The sequence below is a fragment of the Mytilus trossulus genome, unplaced genomic scaffold (genome assembly GCF_036588685.1).
Source record: "Mytilus trossulus isolate FHL-02 unplaced genomic scaffold, PNRI_Mtr1.1.1.hap1 h1tg000085l___fragment_1__unscaffolded, whole genome shotgun sequence".
Classification (NCBI taxonomy): Eukaryota; Metazoa; Mollusca; class Bivalvia; order Mytilida; family Mytilidae; genus Mytilus; species Mytilus trossulus.
Window position 1 is genome coordinate 52,600 of NW_026963295.1, and position 9,432 is coordinate 62,031.

Consider the following 9,432-nt stretch of genomic DNA (forward strand, 5'->3'; position numbering starts at 1 on the left):
TTCATTAAAGAATAGAGATAATGGTGAAAATAAAAAAAAGAGTAAACAACATAAAAAAAATAATTAAAGAATACCCTTTTGTGTATTTGTTCGTATAATTGTTATTCAATTATAATAATAATAAAATGAAAATTACCAAAAAAGCATGTATTTTTACACTGAACCAATGTTTTCACAACATATCATCAATACTAAAAGAGTCCTCGATTGAATTGTTCTCGGTGATATTTCCTACACAGTTTTCCCTTTTTGGTCCCCAACATCCGTTTGTACCACAAACCGTGGAGCAGCGTTTTCTCGTTAATTCTGAAATGACAACTTGTTGAATGAGTAATGGGGAAAAGAGAATAATTACGAGCTTCGTCGACCTTATGCAAGTATCCTTAATATTTCATGTACTAAATAAAAGATAAATGTTGGTCTGTTTTGTATGATTATAATAATCATACAAAACAGACCAACATTTATATATATGAACTAATTTTTCAAACAGTTACATACTTCGCATAGAGATTTTTAAACCCGAAATAAGTTAAAAGATGTATTGATATTCATTTCAATTAAGGGATATATCTATACTCTTTATGGTTAATCATAGTTACATAGGTTTCTAATTATATCAAATAAAATTTTCAAACAGTTACAGACTTTGCATAAATATTTGTTGAACCCGAAATAAGTTATCATATTTATTAGCATTAAGGTCGATCTCTATCAATTATTATACATGTGGTAAATAATGTTTTTCTATTCAACGCCATAATATAAGAAATGAGTACAGTATCAATTGAAACATGTGCCAAGATTTAAAAAAAATCCTTTATCTTCTAAATTTCTAAGTATTAATGTCCTTAGCAATAGCAGATAATGGAGACTGGAATTTGAACTTTAAATCCGGTCAAGTTCAACAGTTTTTAAGACTAAAACGAACGTACTATGACAAAGCTTTAATTAGATTAAAAATCTCACCACATTCTAGTTTTGATCTGTTCTTTACAACTGTAGCTTGTTGTTCCTTTCGTCGGAATAGATTCGTAAATTTAACAGTATCAGCATAGCAAAGTCTATCATTGAAGGCTATTACAACATTTCCGTTTCGGATTCTCTTCAATGAAGATAGATTCAACGCTTCTATTGATGAGTAGGCAACAGATAATGAAGCCCCTTGGTACCTGAAAGTAGACAGCTACACCATTGTTAGATTGGATTTTTTCAAATGCATGCAAACAAACGTTAAAGTCATATGAAAACTCATATTAAAAAAAAAGGATGCATATGGGGTTTTTTTTATAGCTAAATGGATAGTTTTCATTATAAAAGTTATGTACAAATTCTTTTTTCTGAAGAAAATTCTTTAAATTGTCCACATTAAAAAGAGTTTTTTTTAATTGATTGCTTCCAGAAAGCAATTCGCCGACATATTTTACGCATTAAAGTTATCTTAGCGTGACCCCTCGCGTACAAATCGCAATTCGCATGAATCTGTCAATAAAATAAACTATTATCTGATTGTTCATGTTAAACACGTGCTCAATATCCATGCTTCTTTGTTGATTGTTAACTATAAGGTGACAATCAGTAAGCTATGGCTTCAAAACACGACAAATAATTAACTGCCATATTTTCACATCATAACAGACAGAGAGGAAAAATAATGACAATTATTCAACATGTTTGGGTAAAAAATGATAAAATCGTGCACAGAAGACTAAGTTTATGATACATGCATGTATTTGATCAAGTATTGGATGAACATTATTTTTCACCAGTCACTCGTTTCATATGACTATAACAGCTGGCATGATATTGTAAATATGTGTCATGGTTTGATTTGGTTTGATATATAAAAAAATGCCACTCGATCTTTTAAATCGTTATGATGATAGCGGGAACGAGCTAGACCTCCATTTTCTTTTTCATATTAGCAACATCGTCTTGTAGCATATAGGTTGAATGAATCTCATTTTATGCATTATAACAGTTGGCACCGTCGATTCGTAGTAAACTGGGTTTTCCATCGGAAACCACAGTTGAAATCCACTATCAATTTGCAAGACTCAAATATTCTCATGTTCCTACTTCGTAAAATCATGACACAACACAGAAAACTAAAGAATAAGCTAGCATTTCAAAAAATATTGTAAATTAAATACAAAAAAATATAAATAAACCGCGAATAAATGGTATATAGAAAACACTACATATACAGAATCTAATAAAACTGTATAATGCAGTGGTAAATCAAATTTCATTACTTAAACATGTAACTGTTGTTTATCTTTTAGTCGATTTTGCTTTCGGTTATTTTGATGTTTGTTGTTCTTTGAGCACCTGCGATTACTCCTAGTTTCTGTTCGGGTTAGTGTTGCTCATTTTTTAGTTTTCTAATTTGTTTCTTGAGTACTTTTATTTGTCTGTTTGTCTTTTCAATTTTAGCCATCGCGTTGACAGTTTTTTTTTATTATCAATTTACTACAAAGTTGACTGTTCGTCTGTTTCTTTTGCCCCTCGTTTTTAAAAATACCTTTTAGCTCCTCTTCCATATATGGTGGTAAGATTTCCAAGAAAGGACAAGTCTTTGAAGTCTTTATGTTTCCCCTGCACTACTAAAACACCAGTGATCTCCTTCACTGATTTGAAAACGTCTAACTGGTACGGATGTAATGCAGGAATATTCAGATAGGGATCTCTGCAATAGATGAAAAGAAGATAAATGTACTGGGCAAGTCAAACGAGAAAAAAACGGATTTTCTTCTCAAGTCAAACAAAGATGATGGTACTAACTATGCCAAAAACAAAGGAGACAGTACTATAAATGCATTGAGCAAGTAAAACGAGGGAGACAGAGATACTTACCAAGTCAAACAAAGGAGACATAACGTACACGGTGAAACGAGGACAGCACTCCCAAGTCAAACGAAGGAGACGATAGTCAAACAAAGGAGACATAACGTACACGGTGAAACGAGGACAGCACTTCCAAGTCAAACGAAGGAGACGATAGTCATACAAAGGAGACATAACGTACATGGTGAAACGAGGACAGCACTTCCAAGTCAATCAAAGGAGACGATAGTCAAACAAAGGATACATAACGTACACGGTGAAACGAAGACAGTACTTCCAAGTCAAACAAAAGTGACATAACGTACACGGTGAAACGAGGACAGCACTTCCAAGTCAAACAAAAGTGACATAACGTACACGGTGAAACGAGGACAGCACTTCCAAGTCAAACAAAAGTGACATAACGTACACGGTGAAACGAGGACAGCACTTCCAAGTAAAACAAAAGTGACATAACGTACATGGTGAAACGAGGACAGCACTTCCAAGTCAAACGAAGGAGACGAAAGTCAAACAAATGAGACATAACGTACACGGTGAAACGAGGACAGCACTTCCAAGTCAAACGAAAGAGACGATAGTCATACAAAGGAGACATAACGTACATGGTGAAACGAGGACAGCACTTCCAAGTCAAACAAAGGAGACGATAGTCAAACAAAGGAGACATAACGTACACGGTGAAACGAGGACAGCACTTCCAAGTCAAACAACAGTGCCATAACGTACCCGGTGAAACGAAGACAGTACTTCCAAGTCAAACAAAGGAGACATAACGTACACGGTGAAACGAGGACAGCACTTCCAAGTCAAACAAAAGTGACATAACGTACCCGGTGAAACGAAGACAGTACTTCCAAGTCAAACAAAAGTGACATAACGTACCCGATGAAACGAGGACAGCACTTCCAAGTCAAACAAAAGTGACATAACGTACCCGGTGAAACGAGGACAGCACTTCCAAGTCAAACAAAAGTGACATAACGTACACGGTGAAACGAAGACAGTACTTCCAAGTCAAACAAAAGTGACATAACGTACACGGTGAAACGAGGACAGCACTTCCAAGTCAAACAAAAGTGACATAACGTACACGGTGAAACGAGGACAGCACTTCCAAGTCAAACAAACGTGACATAACGTACACGGTGAAACGAGGACAGCACTTCCAAGTCAAACGAAGGAGACGATAGTCATACAAAGGAGACATAACGTACATGGTGAAACGAGGACAGCACTTCCAAGTCAATCAAAGGAGACGATAGTCAAACAAAGGAGACATAACGTACACGGTGAAACGAAGACAGTACTTCCAAGTCAATTAAAAGTGACATAACGTACACGGTGAAACGAGCACAGCACTTCCAAGTCAAACAAAAGTGACATAACGTACACGGTGAAACGAGGACAGCACTTCCAAGTCAAACAAAAGTGACATAACGTACACGGTGAAACGAGGACAGCACTTCCAAGTAAAACAAAAGTGACATAACGTACACGGTGAAACGAGGACAGCACTTCCAAGTCAAACGAAGGAGACGAAAGTCAAACAAAGGAGACATAACGTTCACGGTGAAACGAGGACAGCACTTCCAAGTAAAGCAAAAGTGACATAACGTATATGGTGAAACGAGGACAGCACTTCCAAGTCAAACGAAGGAGACGAAAGTCAAACAAATGAGACATAACGTACACGGTGAAACGAGGACAGCACTTCCAAGTCAAACGAAGGAGACGATAGTCATACAAAGGAGACATAACGTACATGGTGAAACGAGGACAGCACTTCCAAGTCAAACAAAGGAGACGATAGTCAAACAAAGGAGACATAACGTACACGGTGAAACGAGGACAGCACTTCCAAGTCAAACAACAGTGCCATAACGTACCCGGTGAAACGAAGACAGTACTTCCAAGTCAAACAAAGGAGACATAACGTACACGGTGAAACGAGGACAGCACTTCCAAGTCAAACAAAAGTGACATAACGTACCCGGTGAAACGAAGACAGTACTTCCAAGTCAAACAAAAGTGACATAACGTACCCGGTGAAACGAGGACAGCACTTCCAAGTCAAACAAAAGTGACATAACGTACCCGGTGAAACGAGGACAGCACTTCCAAGTCAAACAAAAGTGACATAACGTACACGGTGAAACGAAGACAGTACTTCCAAGTCAAACAAAAGTGACATAACGTACACGGTGAAACGAGGACAGCACTTCCAAGTCAAACAAAAGTGACATAACGTACACGGTGAAACGAGGACAGCACTTCCAAGTCAAACAAACGTGACATAACGTACACGGTGAAACGAGGACAGCACTTCCAAGTCAAACGAAGGAGACGATAGTCATACAAAGGAGACATAACGTACATGGTGAAACGAGGACAGCACTTCCAAGTCAATCAAAGGAGACGATAGTCAAACAAAGGAGACATAACGTACACGGTGAAACGAAGACAGTACTTCCAAGTCAATTAAAAGTGACATAACGTACACGGTGAAACGAGCACAGCACTTCCAAGTCAAACAAAAGTGACATAACGTACACGGTGAAACGAGGACAGCACTTCCAAGTCAAACAAAAGGGACATAACATACACGGTGAAACGAGGACAGCACTTCCAAGTAAAACAAAAGTGACATAACGTACACGGTGAAACGAGGACAGCACTTCCAAGTCAAACGAAGGAGACGAAAGTCAAACAAAGGAGACATAACGTTCACGGTGAAACGAGGACAGCACTTCCAAGTCAAACGAAGGAGACGATAGTCATACAAAGGAGACATAACGTACATGGTGAAACGAGGACAGCACTTCCAAGTCAAACAAAGGAGACGATAGTCAAACAAAGGAGACATAACGTACACGGTGAAACGAGGACAGCACTTCCAAGTCAAACAAAAGTGACATTACGTACCCGGTGAAACGAAGACAGTACTTCCAAGTCAAACAAAGGAGACATAACGTACACGGTGAAACGAGGACAGCACTTCCAAGTCAAACAAAAGTGACATAACGTACCCGGTGAAACGAAGACAGTACTTCCAAGTCAAACAAAAGTGACATAACGTACACGGTGAAACGAGGACAGCACTTCCAAGTCAAACAAAAGTGACATAACGTACCCGGTGAAACGAGGACAGCACTTCCAAGTCAAACAAAAGTGACATAACGTACACGGTGAAACGAGGACAGCACTTCCAAGTCAAACAAAAGTGACATAACGTACACGGTGAAACGAAGACAGTACTTCCAAGTCAAACAAAAGTGACATAACGTACACGGTGAAACGAGGACAGCACTTCCAAGTCAAACAAAAATGACATAACGTACACGGTGAAACGAGGACAGTACTTCCAAGTCAAACAAACGTGACATAAAGTACACGGTGAAACGAGGACAGCACTTCCAAGTCAAACAAAAGTGACATAACGTATACGGTGAAACGAAGACAGCACTTCCAAGTCAAACAAAAGTGACATAACGTATCCGGTGAAACGAAGATAGCACTTCCAAGACAAACGAAGGAGACGATAGTCAAACAATTCATCAAAGACAGTATAAGTGTACCGAGCAAAACGAGGGAGACAGAGATACTTATTATGTCTAACAAAGGAGACATAACGTACCCGGTGAAACGAGGACAGCACTTCCAAGTCAAACGAAGGAGACGATAGTCATACAATTCAACAAAGATAAGATAAGTGTACCTTGCAAAACGAGGGAGACAGAGATACTTATTATGTCGAACGAAGTCGATAAAAGAGATAATACGTTACAAATCAAACAAAGGAGACAGCACTTCCAGGTCAGGCGACGGAGAAAGTGCTTACCAAGTCAAATAAAGGCAACAGTAGTATACCGCTGTTCAAACTCATAAATCCTTGGACAAAAAACAAAATAGGGGTAACAAACTAAAACCGAGGGAAACGTATTAAATATAAGAGAAAAAAACGACACAACACTAAAATGTAACACACACAGAAAGGACCAAGCATCAGACAAATACCCACGAGAATAACAGATACACCATCAAAACCAAATACATGAATTTTGGATAGACAAGTACTGTGACACGTCTTATCGCAATGTGAGTTTACACTCAAAAATAAGAGAAAACAAACGACGCAACGTTAAAATGTAACACACACAGTAACGAACAGTAATATGACAATGGCCATATTCCTGACTTGGTACAGGACATTTTTTAAAAGAAAAAACAAATGAAAAGGCAAATAAAGATGATAGTACTTACCCTTCAAATGTAGCTTCTACAACGTTTATGTTGCCGATGATTTTTGTACAGCCGGTCAGCTTGACTAGGTTTGAGTTATTTATATAGTCTATATTATTAGTTTTACATTCTGAAATACGGAAAATAAGATAATAAAGGCAAACTTATCAAGTCTACTGTGGATTCATTCATTTCATTGGGTACCATTTTTCTTGGATTGCTGAAAACCCTCACTTTCATGGATATCTAATTTCGTCGTTTTGCCAAAGTCTGCATACAAAACAATGAAAAATATGAAATTCGTTGAACATTTATATTCGTGGTTAAACTGAAACGACGATTTCCGCGAAAAATTGGTATCCAACCAAAATTAGTGAATCCACAGTACTTCAAAAGAATACAAATCAATTTTACGTCCTGGAAATGATAATGTTTTACACATATTTAATTTGCAGTTTTGTTTGAATATTTATCTGAGTGAACTGATGTTAAGAAATATCAAGAAGCCTTTAAAATATCCTTGAAATGATTGACACTGCGCGTGTAGCTTGTACCGATTAATCGAATTTTCCAGAAACAATCTATTAAACGTGATAGTAGTTACCAACACCATATATACAATAAATAAGATGTAATGCTTTTCCGTCAAATTAAGTTGACTAAACGGTAGATGAATAGATGAAGATATCCGAAGTAAATAGTTATGAAACATTTAAAAGGTACCAGGCTTATAATGTAATACACCAGACGTGTAAAGGTTATGATCAATGAACAACCTTGTAATTGGTATATTGATATTATTATTATAGACCTCAGTAATCGTTTGACATTTAGTTAACTTTTAAACACAATTTACTAATTTCACAGAGGATACTTACTGAAACACACACTAGGACATGCAATTTGAAAATGGAAAGCAAGCCGTGATTACATTCTCATACCGGTATATATAATCATGAAACAACGTTTTTTTTTTAATTATTTGTTACGAATAATATAGGAAAAAGTATAAGAATATAATTTTGGGAGTTTAATCTTGACTGATTTTGGCTAAACGTCCATTGGTAAATAGTTAATGCATTTGTATGACGATTGAGGGTTAAAATAAATGTTCATTGAATCATAAAAAAACGCATTGACCTTTAGTCATAGAACAATTTCATTATAAATGGTGGTAAGTATTCATTTTTTTCCATAAATTTGATAGATTTATTCCCGTAATTGACTCAAAGATAAAGATAAAAAAAAATACCTCTCCAGCCTCAAGATGTCAAAAAATGCAGTCATTACTCTGTTTCGCATGATTAACATTAAAATTCGGGAACTACCGATCCCATAGCTCATATATGATAGCTGACCAGTAACGTACAGATTTGAAAGCGATATATTCCTGGTAAAAAAAAACAGCTGCTAATTTTTGTTCGTTAAAAATCAAATATTTCATGACAGTCCGTAGATTTTGCTCAATCGGTTTTATCTTTTTGAAAATGTGGTTCTACAATTCTAACAAAACTGTTTGATACGTCTGCAATATATGCGAATTTCGACAAGTTATGTCCATTTGAAGTTGCTTGATGCCGAAATATATCAAAATGCAAAACCCATTACAAATGTGAACAGCTGCCCAAACAAAAAGGACTTTAAACTACAATACATGTCATAAATTATTTTATGATTGATGTTTATTCCGTACATATTTTGACATATGATTTAAATATATAACTGACCTTTCGCGTGTCCCTGTCCACTTCCTAGCATTAACACAACTATCACCAATCGAATCATCGTGATAACAACAAACTACTACGATCTACAAAATTGGATGATGAACGCTTATTAAACAGACCTACGATTTTATAACTACAAAATTATGACGGATTGAAATATAATTCTACTGGTATTAAATTTTTGTCATTCTTTGAACGTTCATATTTCATAGGAACTCGTGTCATTGGCGTCAAGTCTCGCTAGGTATCAAAGATAATAGGATCAAATATGTGTGATTATTAGATGCTTATGAAATTTGCTGTTTGTAGTAAACTGTTATATATGACGATAAAAAATATATACGGAAAACGTGTGTCACTTGCTGAGACAATTTTCCTACTGGGTTTGGAATAAGAAGCATGATAAGCAAATCGTGTTCAAGGGCGTGTTTGTGGTTTATCGGTGAAGGACATGTTCCGGTTATAAACATTTGGATGGAATCACACAGCAAATAGACAGTAACAGAATTGTAAAAGAATATTCATACTGTTTTAGCAAAATATTTATTTTGAAGTTGTACACTTTTACATGTTTTACTAATAATTTCATCTTGAGTGGTGGCAAACATGTTATTGG

General features: G+C 36.4%; 1 protein-coding gene across 1 annotated transcript; it reads right to left on the reverse strand.

Moving 5' to 3' along the window:
- Positions 1–153: 153 nt before the first annotated feature.
- On the reverse strand, positions 154–8,925 carry LOC134699815 (epidermal growth factor receptor-like). Its single transcript, XM_063561229.1, has 5 exons — positions 8,817–8,925; positions 7,111–7,219; positions 2,525–2,689; positions 970–1,172; positions 154–306 (listed from the first exon to the last, which is right to left on the reverse strand). The coding sequence occupies exons 1-5, from the start codon at positions 8,872–8,874 to the stop codon at positions 173–175; spliced, it is 669 nt and encodes a 222-aa protein (XP_063417299.1). The 5' UTR covers positions 8,875–8,925; the 3' UTR covers positions 154–172.
- Between the last annotated feature and the right edge of the window lie 507 nt (positions 8,926–9,432).